Below are 18,483 nucleotides of genomic sequence, written 5' to 3'. Positions count from 1 at the left end.
TTTTTTGAAGGGAGATCTGTGGTTTCGAGCGTCCAGGGCACAATTTGTGGGGGAGGGATATGGTAATGGGGCAGTGGCAGCAGAAAGCGGGGCTGGTGAGACTGAAAGAAAAAAGAAAAATGCTTTGGGAACTTGAGCTCCAAATTAAGATGCTGGCGAACCTCAGGTTGAAGAAATATTTATTTTTTTGCTTTACGGTAAATTCTTGCTCTTTAGACTGCTACTGTTTAATTATTTTACTGTTTATTACTTTTTGACTCGCATTTCCATTTTATACTTCGACTTAGCCACGGCGGTGTAAATATTTGAGGTAGAATTAAGGGAAGCACAGCTGTATAAATCCATTGCTTTTTTTTTCCCACCTAGTTATCTAAGAAGGATTCTTTATGCTTTGCCATAGTCTCTGAAAGCGTTACAAAGTAAGTTTGGTTAAGATGTATGTCTATTTCTCCTTGGGATTCCAGTTGAGCTTTGTCAAATGGATGTTGGAAGAAATATTGCTTATTTTGGAAACAATAAGGTCATTTTAAAGTTGTGTAGATGAAACAAGGATTTTTTCTCAGAGGCATTCTTGTGACAGTTATCGAGACACCTATATCTGGAGAAAGAGCACGAATGTGTGTTTTGTAAATGAAGCGTGTAATGCAAGTGCAGAAACAGGTCTCGAGGTGTGTGGTGTCCAACAACTCCTTTTTTGCCACTTCCAACAGAACAAAAGTAACTTAAACTGGCCCAAGGTTCCACATAGGAGACCTTCCTCTGTCCAACAGATCCAGCATCTCCTCCACGAGGTCCTGCGCAGCTCCTGGGGCTGGCTGTCAGTGATCTGGCAAGTTGTCCGCTGCATCTGCGAGCAGCTTGATAAAGTGATGTACTGGGCCTAGGAGCATTTGCTTTAATAACAATAAAATAAAATCTGATTGTATGTGTTCCCGTTAGCTTTATTTTACAGAAGAATATTAATAAATAAGTATTTTCCCAAGGAGAGGAAGAAGCAGCGATTTCAGTGTGTGGAAGAACTATTAGTGACAGAAGTTCTGGAGTGGACTTTGTGAGAAAACAAGTAGGGTTTCAGCACAGGAACTCCAATCCCCCAGTGTTCATCTTGGGCAGTAGAATTATTTTACTACAGATGCAGTGCTTAACAGAGGCTTAGCTATTTTTTCAGTGAGGGAAAAGTATTCTGGCAGCCCAGAGAGACAGTGCTAAGCCAAGTTGGAAGGCTTAAATATATTTCCTTCTAAAAATTCAGATTAAGGAGCAATTTATGAAGTGCTGCCTGAACCAACATGGCTTCAAGGAAAATCAGATTATGGCAATGTTCTTCAATAACCGAAATACAGACTTTTTTTTTTCATCTCAAACAGAAACTTAGTTTTTCTTTTCACAATGAGGGTTTCTGTCAAGGAGCTATGGGATGTGCAGTGTCCTTGTGGGGTAGGTACATGACTGGAGAACTTGTAGTACAGTAAGCAGCCTGGTAAAAGAGTTGATGCTTGCGAAGTCTAGGGACTAGAAAAGGGGGATTATAGTCTGGATCAAATGGGAGATTTTGTACGGGAGCATGGAGAGGAGCTTGATGCAGTGGTGTTAACTGCAACTAGAAGTTCCTAAGTTACATGGGCTTTGAAAGGAGAGTAGTCGCACGTGTTCACAGAAAAGCAAGAAGGAATTTTGAGGAATACTTTAAAATTTAATTTCATTGACGTCCATATTTGTCAAAGCAGCAGCACAACGACGAGTGGTTCTTATTCATCTGGATGCAAAGTTTATAGCGTCCTAGCCTTGCCTTAGAAGAGGGGTAAATCTCTGTATATGGACCTGAAGCTACGTGGTCATTATTTTAGTATGTTGACATAGTTAGTTGTTAGTAAGTCCAATCTCTCAACACCCAGGAGAGCTAAAATATTTTTAAACTCTGTCGTTGAAGGGTGTCCCCACGCAAGGTCTTAGCAGTGCATACAAAAACTCCTATGGTTGTGCCAGGGAGGCTGGGGGGACATTATCTTCCCTCTAACATGCCTATATCGGAATTGCAAGATTCACCATTCCTTAAAGATGGTTTTCCCTTGTAGGGTTCCTCAAGTGACTGAGGATCTGGAAGGACAGTAATTATACACTTAAACAAAAACCTAATCATATTCTAGAATTGTTCTCAAGATCTAAAGCCAATTTGAGAAAAAAAAAATGTTCAGCTCTTTCATTGCCTGAGTGATGAAGAACTTCTTTAATATATAGATGAAGTCGATAGCCATATCACTTCTGAAAGGGCAGAAAATACTAAGCTGCTGCTGCTTCTTTGTCTAATCAAAATGCTTCTTTAAATCAAAGTCTTGAATTGTGCATGTGACTTTTTAATGCATGCAGCTGAGAGCTCAAACAAAAAAAGAAACCACAAACCAGAGGGGTTATTGTTGGCTTGTTTCATGCAACAAATCGATGTGAACACTTGAAATTTTTAGTTAGAGTGTTAAACCATTGAACCGCATTCAGGAGAGGGAGATATCCCGGAATTTGTATTGGCTGGATTAAGGAACTGAAATGAGAGAAGTCAGTGCATTGTATCGCTTCGCTACAAAAACCAAGTTAGTGGCTTTGTTTATGGGTTTAAATTCCCCATGATTTGGCCATGGTATAATTTTTTTTATAAGGAGAGTTGAGCAACAGCATCCAACAAGTATTACACATTATTTTCTAGGCTTTGTCATTTCAAGTGGGCTGATTAGAATAATGGCCTTTCACTTTGCTTTATTTTTGGCTTTGCAGTGAGCGAGCACCTTTAAAAGGGTAAAAATTTAGAGAAGTGTTAGACTTCTGAATATGAATGAGTAGATGTTTTAAAAAAAATCTTGCTTTGTCAGAGGTTTAAAAAACTCATGAGTACACTGCTATATCTATGAACCCAAATGGTTTTGTACCCATCAGCTTAGGGGTTCAGCTAACAATTGTTTGCTGCTTTCGAGCTGTGAACAGCTGAAGTGTTTGAAATCCTTAAGACACTGCAGACTTTCTAAGGAAAGAACCTGCATAAGGGATATTTCTTCAACAAGTGCTAAAGTAAATGCTAGTGTTGTAACAGATGGATACTGCTTTTAGTGAAGGTAATAAAATGTGTAAACCAAATGAGCAAAAAACTCACTTGCCCATTCAAAAAAAAAAAAAACAACAACAAAACAAAGCAAAACAAAAAAACAGCAAACAGAAACAAAACCCCAACTCCTGCTGTATCTTTTGTTCTCAGACTTGTCTTCTGTGTGTTGTGATACTGGTAACAGTCATTTCAAATCTTTTAGTAATGAGCATTAATCTTGAAGTTTGGCATGTGTAGTTTTGTTCATTTTATTTATGCATAGCGTTAATATACCGTTCTCTATTTGAAGTGTGTGCATGTCTTCTGGTGTCAGAATTGTGGTACAAAATTAAAATCAGTCTTTGTCATAATTTGCTGATGTTGATCTTCAAGTAATAATTTGTTTAGGAATAAACATGAAGCAAATAACATTCTGACTTAGCTAAGGCAGTTCAGATTGGTAAAGAACACAAATTTTTCCTGAGAAGAAATAAAGCATTGGGTTTTAATCATACTCTCTTCTGCTTTTGTGTGAACAATGAATTGGCTTTCTGGTTCATTTCCATTCCACCGCTGTGATCTTGTTTCAGTGAGGAGGATTTGCACATAAATGTTAGCGATCACTGCAATGCCAGTTTTCTTGGTTTTGTTCATTTGGTAAGGATGTTTTAATGTCCTATACTCAAGCTTTACTTAATTTTATTTTTAAAAAAGTATATTAAATTTGATTAATAGTTCCAAAAAGTTCTCCAGACAGCCTGCCTCTTCTGCTTTTTAACCTGAAGTTATTTTGATTTCACCTCACCCGTCAATTTCCTAATTCATTTCTTATATTGAGAAGCACAATGCTACATTTAGTCAGGTATTTACCAAAGACAATATATTTCCCAGAAGGCTTGGCATGGTTTAGCAGACAGATGTAGACTAAATATGGAGTTACATGAACTTGTGTTTCAGGATTGGGGTCTTGCCCTTGGAAATCAAAAATAAGTCAATTCTTGCTTATGTGTGGATGCTGTATGGTTGAGGGGATTGGGTGAGAAAAATGAATTCACCCTTTCCTTCTGTCCCCGTATCTCTTGCGTGGTGTCTGCAGGTAAGAAAGTGCAGTCCCCTGGTGCTTACGCCTGCACAGCTGTGGTTACGTGGTTAGGTGCTTCCCAGGGCTGCAAGAGCTTTGGTACTTCCTAGCAAATGGGAGCTTAAAATATCAGGCAAGTTTGTTCTACACAGTGGTACAGACTTGCTGTGCGGTATTTAGATAAGTCCAGTGCTCGTAGGGAAGCAATTTCCTATGCATTTGCAGTTTCTGATGTTAAACTTTTAAGTAGGATTTAGGAATAATTGGATTAAACTTTAGACTGGTAACAGTTTCTCCCGTGTCTGGATGAGGAGCATGTATTCTGTATTTCTCTCTTTAATGATCCATTTAGCTGGTATCTAGACTTTGGACTCTAAGCTTGGAGGCTTATTAGGTGTATTTCCTTCATTCTGAAAACTCTCATATCTGGAAAAAAAAAATGTATTTATTGTTAAGCCTCACAACTTTCTTAGGACAAGTTTTCTCTGAATACCCCTTGGTTATTAGCTTCAAGTCTGTTTTAACTTTAGAAATCCGTTCACAAGGTTGTTCTTGCTCCCTTCCTAACTATCGTGCTTTTGGAGAAGTATCTCTGTTCTGTCTGTCTGTCAGGTGCCTTTCCCTGCCCAAGTAAAGCCATGCCTTACCCATTTGTGTCCTCAAAAGAGCCATAAACACAGATCTCAGTAAGAGGGCAGACTATTAAATTACCAAGATGAAGCTCTTTGCTTAGCCAAGTACAGTGTAACATAACCCAGAACGACATCTGCAATATGTAGGAGTTTCTGATGCTCTTCTGTGGGTAACGGAGGGCTCTGGCTGTGCCCTTTGCCTGTAGCAGGGATTGTCAAGCGTGTTGTGGCTTTTGGCAGGGTGTTAACTTCTCTCCAAGGGCTCTCATCCTTCACCTGATAATCTCCTTGGGTTAGGAGAAGGTGGGATTAAAACCCACCAGTACGGCCTGTTCCTGCATTAAAATCAAAAAAGCAAAACAAAGTTCATTAACCACATTTGGAATAGTTTGCGTTGTCTGAGCACAGTTTCACAAATTTGCCTTCTTCCCTTGCCAGGAATGACATGTAGCTCTCAGGACTTCTTGTGTTAAGCTGAAATTGCTCTTCTTGAAAACTTTTTGTCGAGATTTCTTCATTTGTAACCCTGATGATCTCCTGTTTAAAAACGAACAAACAACTGAATGCTGAATCAGTCTCCAACTTTAGCACAAGAAGCCATTTTTTCCCCTTCACGAGTAGGTCCCTTGTTAATAAGAGAAGAGCTTGAGATAGGCTGCTTCTAGTTCAGAAGGCATTCTTTTGGTTTTGGCAAAAGTTTGTTTATTTTTACTGTAGTTGCTATGGGTGGAAGGGCGTAGAGTTTAAGTTGAAGGAAAAGAATATTTTCCTGTTTTTCTGCTCTGGGTTGAGTTAAATTGATCTGATCTAGTCTCCCTTGAACACAAGTTTAGAAAAATGTTGTCTAGGTGTAGAACATAGTTTGGAAGAAGCATCAGCTGACTAAAGTGGAGCCCAGGAAAGAAAGCTTATAAAAATGACCCATGAAGAGCTTGTTTCTTCAGTGATGTACTGCAAAATAACAGAAGATTGTGTCAAGTTTGGGAAATTGGGACTGATTTGTACAATTTGGTTGTTTGACATAAAAAGAGATGTAAATGTCATCAGATCCTGCTGCAAAATACAAATTTTTGGCAAAACCCATCTTCTCATCTCGTAAGAGCCAGGTGCATCTCTTAACACCTGCTCTCTTTCAACTACAGCACCCTAGTTTCATTTCTTCTGCAAGGCTGTTTCTACTTGAGAAGCCAACCTGCTCTCCAGCAACGCCATTCAATGGAAATCAGTTTTGGAGAGTCACAGTGGTCTCGGTGTGTACCAAGTACATAAATGGAAGAACCACAGTTTTTAAGGAAGCAGGGAAAATAGCTAAGCAGATTGCACCTGCTGAAACTGAGTAAGGTCTCTGGATTCACTGCCGAAAGGATATTTTGATATCCAACTTGGATAGCACTGGTGTTTGTGGGCTACCTTACAAGTTCTTTGAAAAAGGTGATCTCTTCCTATTGGGTTTATAGGCAGACAGCAATTCTAAACTGTTTAAAATAAGGCTCTGAATATGTTTAAAATCACAAAAACTAAACATAAACTTTTGTGAGTGCTGCTTTACCCCTTTCAAAGCTAGACAGACATTGAAAACAAACTTGCTGATTCTGACTCAGTGGAAGTGTGATAGCTGTGTTTAACTGTTGCTGTGCAACTGCAGGATTACTCAGCTTTGCTATTTAGATGGGTCAAATATGGTCCAAGTATCAACTGCAGATTTTGGGGATGTTTCAATAGAGTTGTGTAATGCCTAGACTGAGAATTCAGAGTCTGAAGAGAAACTGTGCTTGGGTAACTGAAGTTAGGTCCTTATATTCTTGGATAGGTCGTTATACAGCATTTCTAAACTCAAGCTCTGACTTGCATATATAGCTGCTCCTGAGAATAATTTCTCATAATTTGTTTATTTTATTAAATGTAAAGTTTGGAGTGCTTTGGTTTTGCAGGATGGCTGTGTGGTGAGAGCCAAAACCTCTTAAACATGCTACTAAATTAAAGTGAAATAACAGTAAAATGCAATGGAACAAGTACACCTTTTCTCCAGCAGTGCAGCAACTTAATAGGATGCAAAGTTAATTTTGAACTTAACTTATGATTTCTTATTTCAGGGTCAGATAACACTAATGGATGTCCCTGTATTTAAAGCAATTCAACCAGAGGTGAGTAGTTCACTGGTTTTCTTTTCGAACTTAAATGAAAAATATTATGCATAAACTCCCAAATTGCAAAGTGTGAGTAGGCTCAATGAATATAAATGTTCTTTGGTTTCTGTAACTCTTTGGCAGATGGGTTTTATAATACAAAAATGTCTGGAACTAGCAGTTAGTTTGGGGAATGCCCTGTTGGTATTTAAATATGTTCAACCAGTGCTAGAGATGAAGTATCTGCTTTTTAGTGTTTGAATGATAAACATCTTGATTTGACAATTTGGATCAGAATGTTTTAGGTTCCAGCTCCTGATAGATCCAAAGAAAAACCAAACTAACTAATAAGCTGGGTGGTACACAGTGTGCCCAAATATGTATTTTAGTTGTCTGAACTGACATTTTCTGTTACTTTTTCAAAGTATTTAACAAATAAACGGCAATCCTAGCCTCATTGCTAAGAAACTGGTTGTGTATTACTGAAATACACAGGTCAATATATGAAGGTCATGATAAGAAGGAGAAAAGAAAAATACTTATTACGTGTATTACAACAGAACCAAAAGCAAATAGCAGCCCCTCTCTAAGTACAAACGCCACAGTTTGCCCATTACATTGTCAGAATGAATGCAGTGGCCCTCCTGTGCTTTTGCCATTTGTTGTGCTTGGAGCACGCATGCACACCTGTCCCAGTTACACAATGAAGAGGTTCAGAGGTGCTGTTTCACTTTCATAGATGAAGGAAGGGGTTTAATATTTTCTGCAATGTCATGACCTTTGTTCAATAATAGTGTTTTTAACATTTTTGTATGTTGTGTATCAAGGCTAGAGATGCTTTTACAAATAGCTCCATATATCACTTGTATGTTTCAGCTACGCTTTTGGTCCTGACTGTAGTTTAATATAGCTGGTTATATAGGCATTGTTCTTTATTTCCATACCTTGAAATTATGGAGTAGTTGTATGTTTAATGGAGATAATAGTAGAGCATAAAGACTATATGTAGTCTTGATGCTTGGAGATGATGTACATGTGCAGCTTATTCATGAGGTTTTTGTCAGGGCATACTTGGCTTTGTTTGCGAATAGGGGAACAGGGGTAAGTTTACAGATTGCAGCAACGTGAACTGCCGTAATGAAACGTACCCTGGGACTCAGGAAGAAGTCAGTGAATGTGGGAATAGTTGTCAGCAGTCCTTTTAGCCTCTCCAAGTGGCCAGCAGTAGATGCTTAGTGAGACAGTATGAGAAACCATGTATTTATCATTGTAATGTATTTACCATGTAATTATACATTGATATATCCTTCTGGTGTCAGAAGCTGGAGACTTGGAGCTGCAAGGTGCATCCACATACCAGGCTTAACAGCCCGTGATGGGCATTTCTTCCGTGACTTCTGGCTAATCCCCTTTGAACTCAATTCTGTGTTCAACCTTCATGATTTACTGTTATTTACAGTGTATAATACAAAAATGCTTCCTTCGTGTGAGCTGTTCATGTCATCCTGAATACAACCTGTGCTGTTCTGATCAGTAGATAACTTCCTTTTGGCCTTTCCTGTGCGAGGCATCTTTTAATTGTGTTGCTGTTGTATCTTTTCTGATCTCCATTTGCAAAAGCAACTCTATTCAGTTTCTTCCTCATATAGGAGAGGAAAAGAATGCATGCCATACTTCATTGTAATATGTTTCTCTGACTGCTTTTTTTTTTTTTTTTAAAAAAAAAAGGTTGCAACTACTGTTGTATTCAAGATATTTGTGATCTGTAGATGTATTGGGATAATATATGGATGTTCTGTGCTCTCTATTATGTTTTTAAGTACCTCCACATTCCTTTCTATTGCAGCCTGGCTTGCACTGATGTTTTCACAATCTTCACAGTAACTACAATAAATTATGAATTTATCGTTATTTTGGTCTGATTAACATCTTCCTATGGACATTGTTTTGTACTTTTCAAGGTTTATTTTCATTATTCATTTTATTGTTCACTTTGTCAGTAGTGTAGAAGTCTTTGGGCTCATCAGTCACCTTTAGATTATCAGATTTTACTGGTGGCAGGCTTTTGTCATGTCCCTGTTTGTGTGGATCACTAAAGAACATCTTGCTTCCAATAGAGACACCTGCTGAAAAAAATCGTAGTGATGATTACTGCTTGATCACTTCTCTACCCATGGATATATATTTTTAAAGGCTTTATTTTGGTCTGTACATGAAAATGTTGCCATGATTTATTCATGATTTAGCTTGCATGATTTGAGCGAGCTGTTTCTTCCCCCCACTCTCTTAATCTCCCCCTTCTTTTTTTCCCCTAAGTTCTTCAAAGAGCTTTCCATTTGATTTCTGGCTTTTTAGGGCATCCTTAGTCTTTTTGATTGGCAGGATATGGCCACCCTCATCTTTCTGATAGGATATCTTTTTTTTTTTTTTTTTTTTAAAAAAAAAAAAAAAGCTCATCAGAAACTTTCAAGTTGATTTACCCTTTTATCTAATTATTTAGAAATACACACAGAATGTATTTAAAAGCCAAGCTTTGCTGCAGTGTAGGTTGTGTTGTCTCATCCTCCCTACCCCAAAATGTTGCAGTTCTGGATGCTTTTTTGCAGTGCCTCTTCTCTAGTTACTGGGCCTCAAAGAACTGGATATCAAAAAATCAAACCACCAATTTAAATAGCTAGGACTTTTCTTTATGATCTGCTCTTATGGAAGTTCTTCTGCTTGAGCTTGATGGTAATATTTTCTTCCCATTTTTGCTTCCAGCATTGCACAGAGCAAGCAGTCAACTGCAGAACAAGCAGAAGGGTGCGAGTGAATTAGATACAGTGGCAGTGATCCAGTACTCTTGAACTTGTCATCTGCTGCTCTTTTAAGGTTGATTCTCTGTATCTCAGGTTGTGTTGTATGAGCAAACCTACTGAAAGGCTCTGAGAGATGAGAAGAAATGTCAAGAATGCATATTTGATTTTGTTGGATGTTCTACCTCATTATTGTACATAAAGAGGAAAAGCAGAAGAAAATGAAGCAAGTATCTAAAAGGAAAACTGGGGGAGAATAGGAATTACTTTCTAGATGTACTCACCTTTTAAGAAACACATATGTGCCATGTAAGAAATTATGATGCCTTCACTGCAAAATATCTGTTGCCATTTTGCACTTACCACATGTTTGCACAAAGTTGAAGGTGCAGACAGTGTCAAGTGCTGTGTGTCCATCAGCGCCCCTTCACAGGTGAGCAGCGGGCTGTTGCCTTGCATCTGACGTGCCTCTGAGTTGTGTTGACTTTCTGTGGAAAAGGACCATGCAGATTAAGTATCAGGTCAGAAGGAACTAGATGCAATTAAAATTAGAAAACAAGGAGACCTCCTCTTAGAAATAGTAATTCTATGTATGTATCTGTTTCACAGCCTAAGATCTTGCACCTGTGCCCACCTGATACTGGAACTCTAATTCTGAATAAATGCAAATTTGAATCTAACCTTAAGACTGCTACTTATATACCACCTAAAGGTTCATGGTAATTTTTGTTGGTTTTAAAGCCAAACAAATCCACCCACCTCTCATCACGTTAATCACTAATCACACTAGGCCCACAAGCCCCAGAGTCACAAAACCAGGTCTCCTGATACAAAACCCTGCAGTGCAAACCCTTCGCTGTACAGCGCCAGGGTAACAGGTAACTTCTGCCCTGAGCTACCCTAGATTTTTTACTCAGTGATAAGAATTGAAATAGTATGAGGACAATGCCTCAGTCATTAACAAATTACCATGCTTTCTCTAAAACTAATTTAGAGAAACTAATTTAATCTAAACCTAACCTAAAACGATTTTTTCCTGCTGTTAAGGAAGTGTAATCATCAGATGCCAGTAAGGATGAATCACCTTGTGTTATCCCCATGTGCCAAGCTGGGATTGTTCTAATGGGAACCCCATCACTGCGAGAGGCTGAGGGACAGAACACAAATGAGTCTTTTGGATGGCTTCCTTGCCTCTTGGCCAGTTCTTTGGAGGAAGAACAGCTCAGGGCCACGCAGCTGTCTTGCACGTAGTCATTGAAGGGCCAGCACAAGGACATGGGCATGTGCTTTCCTATGTTGGACAGCGTGGCATTTTCCAGGATAGGTGTTGGTGACAGAACTTGCAATTGACATTTGAACGACTGGCCCTAAACACACAGTTGGGCACTCCACATTTTTCTCATAGGAGCCTCTCAGTCTCCTCTAGTATGTACCAACATGCCAAGGGCTTGAGCAGGTGGGAGAGCTGAAGGTCTCTTGATGGGCACAAGGCTCTTTAGTAGCTTTGGGATTTTGATTGAAGGGACATTAAGAAGTTTCTAATTAAACATAAACGTCAGAGCTCTTTACAATAACATGCTGTTGTGAGGTTACAGCTTACAATATTCAGATACCAGATTCTTTTAAAATAGGACTGTCTTAAAAGGCATAATTATTAGTTATATGTTGAACCATTCTGCCTATGTTACGTGGTAGTTGCATGTATGGTGTACAGCTTCAATAAGTGGTTCTCAATACGGTAATAAAACTGAGAGCACTTCAGAGTGGAAGATGTGGAAAGAAAGCATGAATAAATAATAAAAAAGGCTGTACTTAGCTGTTATGCCACTTTAATTGTGTCTGTACTGGGTAATGTTCCTGATGGTTTCAGTTGGTGCTGTGAAATAGGTTGTATGCTGTGCGTACCTGTGTCTGCTGTGTGTGCTGCTGTGTAGGAATAGGAGAGCTCATCGGTACATTCATTTTTATGGCTCCTAGTCAAAATTCTTCATTGAAATTAAGTGGTAGTAAATAACAATGAATGTGACACAGTTGCCCAGTTGCTAAGTTTTACAGACAGGAAGCACTGTAACTTTTTAGTTAAAGAAATGGTTTTTTCAGGCTTCGCAAATAACTTGTTAAATTGTTACGGTGTACAAATTTTAAGAGGAATTAAGTACACCAATTAATTGACTTCCTAATTTTTTTAAGCAGGTCTCCTTGCTCCATTTAACTCCACAAAATATTTCTTAAGTGCTGACTGTTCAACTTAAAATAAAATTCCCTCATTTGGAGGGGAAAATTGGAAATCAAGTGTTAAAATAAAGAAATAGCAAAACTGTCATCTTCCGTAGCCATAATAAAATTAACTGGCATGTTGCATTAATGGGACGTGTCTAGATTGATATAACAAGGTGTATCATCTAAAGAGACTTCAAATATCTTCAGAAAGTAATTAAAACAAAAAGGCATGGGACTCTCTCTAGCTCAGGTTCATGTTCAAACTGACATTTTCTGTGATAAAATGAATCTTGAATTATTTCTCTGGTTTCTAATAGCTGAACTAAGAAAATAGCATTTCTAATTCAACAAAATATAAATTTCAAAAATCTAGTTACTTAAAAAAATCAAAATCCCACAGAAATACTGTGGAATCTCAATGTACAAAAGAAATTAGGAAAAGTGCTATTCTGTGTTTATTACTTCACTGTAATATTGCTCTGTTACTTTGAATTTTTTTTTACGATTTCTCTCTCTTTATGCTTATGGCTCTGAACATATGGTGTTCAAAAAAATGAATTCTCATCCTTGTTCTCCCAGGAGCTGGCAAGCTGTGGATGGAATAAAAAAGAGAAATATAGTTCTGCTCCAAATGCAGTTGCTTTCACCAGAAGATTCAATCATGTGAGTTATTTTATTTGAATGTAATTACATTTAAAAGGTCTGGGGAATTAAGTGTTCTGGCACATCACTTTTATTGTTGATCACAGCTGATTATTTGAAAACTTCAAATATGTGCTTAAAGCAGTTCCTTATCTTCAGCAAATACAGAACAACCAAGACAGTACTGAAGAAATAGTTGTGGCTTTGTTTTAAATAGCAGCTACTGATGAATAAAATAAGGAAAATATGAAGGGTTTTTCCCCAAAATGGTGGTTGTCCTTTTTCATAAAGACAGGATCATCATTTGAGGTTAAAGGCTTACCATATAGGATTGCTGGAGTAATAATTAGGTATGATTTCTTTCTATGTTAGTTGAATGTTTTTTGCTTCACAGAGGTGTGTTTGTCCCTGGAAATAAGAGCCTTTTGTCAGTATGGTCATCTTTTTAAGACGATTCCAGGCAAACTTAAAAACAGCAAACACATAAACTGTACAAAACTTTGTTTTAATTCTCTATTTGGAGTAATGTAGTTGAGATTTGTGGCTTGCTTTCCTAAATTGGTTTTATAACTTTTTTTTATCAATTAAAACTACAATTTTAGCTTCTTCCTCTGTTAAAGCTGCATAACTACAGCTGTTGGTTAGCCAACCAAGTCTCAAAACTGTAATGCTTATTTATGTAATGCCTTATTTTGGATTTCAGATGAAGTCATTCTCTTACCCCTGTATCTCCTCTTGTAAATGTTTAATAATGTCTCAAACTTAAAAGCTTCCTTCCAGACCTGTTTTCTGTGCCCAGTCTCACATCTTAGACATGTTTGTTAATCATCGCAAACTCAGGCCAAGCCTCTAACCCTTTCAGTTGTTTTTTTCTGTCAGTTGTATACTTTCTTGCTTTCCGTTATTGCTCATATTCAGGATCTGACCAAGCTCTATTACTTACCTACAACATTTACAATATTCCTTAACCATATCATGACTGAAGTGCTTCTCTGTGGATGGGTTTGGACATATTCAGAAGAGATGACGTTACGCCTCAAACTTCTTGTGACTATAGCATCATCTACTGAACTCTGTTCCCCCTCTTCTCCCTCGCACAGTATTTAGTTGAAATTTTCCTGATTTAGCTTTTGAAGTTGCTGTGTTTAGCCTGAGGCTGCTTCTACACTGATCCATCTCACATTAATCTCACTGAAAAACCAGTGGTTCCAGCATTTTGAGATCTTGTTTATCCATCTAAGTTGTGTCTTCAAAGAAACACTGTTTTGCTGAATATTCTGAAATGTTTTTGTAGAGAGGGCCTTCAAGAACCTCACTCCTATTTTCTTGTTGTATAACACACCAAGGAACTGCAGGAATTGGCTAAACAGCTTTAAACATGTGAAAGAATTGTTAAAATACACTTAGTAGCAAGAAGTAAGGAGGGGAAGCCAGATTATGTGAATAAGCGATGAACTGACTGTCATTACACAACCACAGTTTAAAAATACCTAACCAGTAAAATATGTTAAGGACAGAGAGAGAGGGAAGGCCTGCCTTGTACAGCTGGCCAGAAATAGCCCGAGATAGCTGTCACTTAAAGGTAGTTGTTAACATCTTAGCAGCATTTCAGACCTTTAACTCTATTGTTAAATAGTGTTTAGGAAACTTCTAAAAGTAGTGTTCTTAGATTAACATGCAGATTCCATACATCCCATCAGTTTATTATTGTAGTCCTTTCTTAAGCCTCCCATTCTTATTCGTGTTTAATTTATTTTTTTGTTTTGACCAATTCAGATTTTAGCTTTTTTTAAGGATGTATCTACATTTCACCCTTCCGTGCAACACTTACCAAATCAGTTTGGGTTGATTATTGATTTAATTTGATGGGTAATATTCTTTTATTCTGTCTTAAACATTTTGTGTGGATTTCTATAAAAACTGTGTGCCTACAACAAAGTAAACACAGAGAATAAAATGCTAGAAATAACCTGCCTTTTTTTTGTAGCACGTTTATTAATAATACTTGATAGTCCTGCTTCCTTAGAAAGCCTTGCTAACTGCCAAAGGGAACTTTTCATTTTCTCGTTATTCTGTGGTGCAGGTTAGACGATTGCGGGTTGTGACTGGCTCTTCCATCTGTCTTGTTTTCCTTTTTCTACTACACTTTTCTTTTCAAGGAGATTTTATTTTTGATTGAAAGGCAGGTCAAGACCAGGCCATTCTGCAAGGAATAATAGAACTAAGTGACTCCAAGTTCTGTAGTATCGTTGAGCTTGTTCGATGTTTTAGTTGACTAAAGATCTGTGTTGTTGTATTTCAAATTTTTTCAGCATGATGAAGGGGAATTTTGAATACAATGCAGCCCCATGGCTAGCTTTGAGAAGATGTTTATAGAGTTTCTTGTACTGTTTGTTTCCCTCCTACCTCCCCCTTTTGTTGCTTTGGCTATGCATCTGAGGGCGTCGCAAGGAATGATGCAGTCAGGAAAAGGCAGAGGTTTATTTGAGCTCTCCCTTTCTCTAGCTTATTTTTTAGGGAACATCAGAAGAGTGATAAACATATGAACAGATTGATGGAAGGACAGGCAGCCTGTGGGTCTCTTCAGATGTCCTTCATGGAGACGTTCCATTTAGTGGGATGTTTTCAAATGTAGCTTCAGATTTTCTTGTTGTGAGTTCTAGGTTTGTAGATAATCCTCACCCTGTGTGTACGCTTTCTGTACAGCCTTAAAAGTTGGTTGTGCCCCTCTCACTTGACAGGTCCCTCCATTGATGCTGGGGTCAGTTTGTCTAACCAATTCTCTGGGAAATTGCGGCATACAGCTTTGGTGGTTGAGGGACGTACCATTTCCAAGAGCTTCTTCCAAGAAGTTTGCATCAGTCTTTATTCTGGTGCCAAGGAAAGTCATCAGTCCCACCTTCATATGGTAGAACCAGAGAGGAAGGGGAGAGGAGTAGGTGGTGTTTCGATTGCAGATTTCTGTCATTCACTTGGGTAGCTCCACTTTTGACTTAGTGATGCCGTACTTTGTAGAAGTTTTGATGTGGTGTGTGCCTATGGTTCAAAATGCGTCATTGGGGAGGGGTCGTTCATTCCAATAGTGGTTATATTTAGATTCACCATCATTTCTGGGAGCAGTGAAAGCCAAGAATTTGTATGGAATAGACAGTGGCAGCTGGGAATAAGGTGGCACAGTGCAGTAAGCAGTTTTCATCTTCCTTGCCTGGTCCACCTTCTCTGAGATCAGATCTATACCAGCTGATTGTTCAGCAGGACACAGTTCCTGTTGGGCACCTGCCCTACTTACCTGCAGGGTTCAAATGGTTAGAGCTAAAAACATGTGATCAATAAAATCATCGTGACTTTTGGCTTTATTGGCCGTGAATACATTTCAACAAACTTTTGTTAACCTTTGAAACTTCACTGGGTTTAAATTATGCATCATGCATCTGTCTCTTTCCCTTTTTCCCCCAACTTGCCAAACGAAAGTCTTGCACAGCTCTCACATTGTAAGTAAAAAGAATATTAAATCAGTAACAGCTGCTTCACAGCAAATTGATCTGCTGATAGAGCTTTGGAAACAGTTATGATTATGTGCAGTTGATTGCAGTCCACTGAGAATGAAGTAGTGTATTTCCAGCATTAGTTATGTGATAATTATATATGGTGCCTGTAAAAACAGCTCAAGTTCAGGGAAGAGAAGTCAGTGAGTTGTTCCATGCCAGGATTCTTTTATTCTCGAAGCATACGTTGTGATGCGGTACTGCACAGATCTACACAGCTACTATTAAATGCTTTCTTAAAATGTGCAGTTTCTCTACATAATTTTTTAAAGCTCTGATCCCTGCCTTTTGCAAGCTTTTTTTTTTTTTTTTTTTCCTGAAAGTTAGTTGTATAATTTGATGCTGTTTAACTCATAAATCTGTCATAGTGCAAAATCATCAGGTTTGCCTACATACCAAAACGTTGCTCTCTACCTACTGGAAATCAGTATTTGCGAATTGCTGTTAGGCTTTGGTATGAAAACCTTTTCATAGCATATTAAAAGGTGACTGTCACTCTCATGACTATAAAAATACCTGTATTAAAAGCCTCTTTCCAGGGGTTCTCATTTAAATGGTAGTGGAACTCTGCTGCCATAGAGCTTAAAATATTAGAGAAACTTGTCAACTAGATTCAGTGCTTTTGAGCAGTTTTTTTTAAAGCAAAAGACCCCCTTGTAAAAGGCAAAATCTGTATGTTTTAGTGTCACTGTGAAACACATTGTGTTTTTGTTTTTGTTTTTTTTTTTTATTAAATGAAATGATAGGATTCTAAGGGAAAGGAAGAAGGAGGAATTTGTGTTGTCTTGAATGGTGTAGTGTTCTGCTAAGTTGCCATCAAGTATGGTAGTGAAATTTTTCTAGGACTATCACAAATTAAAAAAACATGTATGGGGGAGAGGTGGTCATTCTTCCTTTGGAAACAGGCAGGGGAATGACACAGATTTTACTGTACCTGTAAATGCAAGGTCAGTGCTGTCTAATTTATGCCGCATCCCATCTTTTTATGTAGCGTATCAGAATGTTTCAAGTATTTCAAATTATGATCCAGAAACTCTATTAAAGAGAGAGGGTCTTGAATTTATCTACTGATTAACAGAGAAGGCGTAATTAGTTTGGAACCAGTGACTGTGAGCTTAAAAGTGCCAGTATAGCAAAGCTATTATTATAGAGAAAGCTCGGGATAATTTCAAAAGCTTAGACTGTGACTCATTAAAGGTATATTCCAAAGTTGATCATGATTTTATATGTTAATAGGGAAGAATATTACCACACAAATATATGGAAAAATAAGATGTAAAAGCAGTGAGAAGGCTTTAAATGAAATCACCACAAAATATCAACAGGACCATCTATGGTAAATGTGAAAAAGGAACCTGGATAAGATATAGAAGTGGTTATTTGTGGCCAATTAAAACAAAAAGCTTTGTTTAATTTGTTTATTTAAAAATATTTGGAAAAATTAGATGGTGCTTTTTCAAGACATCAATGAATGGAAGGCCAGCCAAAAAACAGTATCAGTGCCAGCGAAAACACACCCAAGAGTGCAGGTGGCTGGAATGGAAATGGTCACTGGCTTAATTCGTTCTCCTGCTTACTTTCACTGAAAGCATTGGAGAGCTCTGAGCTGAGAGGGAGGGTTTGGGGTTGGCTTTGTTTTGTTTTCCCGCAAGACCTTGGCAGTGCTGAGACCCCAGTCTGGCTGGGACTGGGACAGAAACCAGAGCACACTGAGTAAACAGGAGTACTTGTGTGGTGCGCCGCTTGTGTTACTGGGAGACTGATGAGCTTTGGTAGAAGCCAAGGCCAACATGCTCAATTGTTTGTTTTTTCTTCCTTACAAACACGCTCGAGCATTGTTCCATGTCTTGAGCAAGTGTTTTATAATCTGGCCTACTGCAAGCAGTCTCCTGTTCACTCACATTTCTGTTTATCTGATCGAAGGCATGCGGGCCTGTGAAGCACAGCAGAGTGGTGTTGTCTCTGAGATTCTCTGCAATACAAAAACCGATGTTAAAACTTCAATTTTCTTTGATCTTCAAAGGGAAAGCATCTCTTTAGCAACATACCACTCCAGGGGAAAGCTGGCTTTCTCAAGCTGTGTAACTGCAGCAGAACATCAAATTGAGGTGTAATTTTTTGGACAATACTTTGAAGTACTGCTGAATACTTCAGTATTTATGCATTTATTTCTTACATATTTTATAGTAACACTGTTTGCACAGGACCATTTATTACATCTATCAAAGTAACAGTCTCTCAGGAGATGCTTTACGTGTTGTATTTTTGTTGTTGCTGGTTTTTTGGATGGAAAAGAAAACTGAGCTCCGTTGGTTTTATTTCCTGGCTCGTATGACTTTAGAAAACAGACCAAAGGAAAGCAGTTCTGTAGG

At 38.2% G+C, this 18,483-nt stretch overlaps 1 protein-coding gene across 3 annotated transcripts in view; it reads left to right on the top strand.

Annotated features, from left to right (window-relative positions):
• The window catches only part of RALGPS2 (Ral GEF with PH domain and SH3 binding motif 2), a 143,949-nt gene that overhangs the window by 54,433 nt on the left and 71,033 nt on the right, over positions 1-18,483 (top strand). For all 3 annotated transcript variants that reach the window (XM_082766206.1, XM_082766207.1, XM_082766205.1), the window contains 2 exons: positions 6,877-6,927; positions 12,504-12,587. In XM_082766206.1, coding sequence (XP_082622332.1) covers positions 6,877-6,927; positions 12,504-12,587 — 135 coding nt within the window. The remainder of the gene's footprint in view (positions 1-6,876; positions 6,928-12,503; positions 12,588-18,483) is intronic.

The sequence above is a fragment of the Aythya marila genome (genome assembly GCF_965140915.1).
Source record: "Aythya marila genome assembly, chromosome: 8".
Lineage (NCBI taxonomy): Eukaryota > Metazoa > Chordata > Aves > Anseriformes > Anatidae > Aythya > Aythya marila.
The sequence above is the reverse complement of the archived record's forward strand: the minus strand, read 5'-3'. Positions and strand labels throughout refer to the sequence as shown.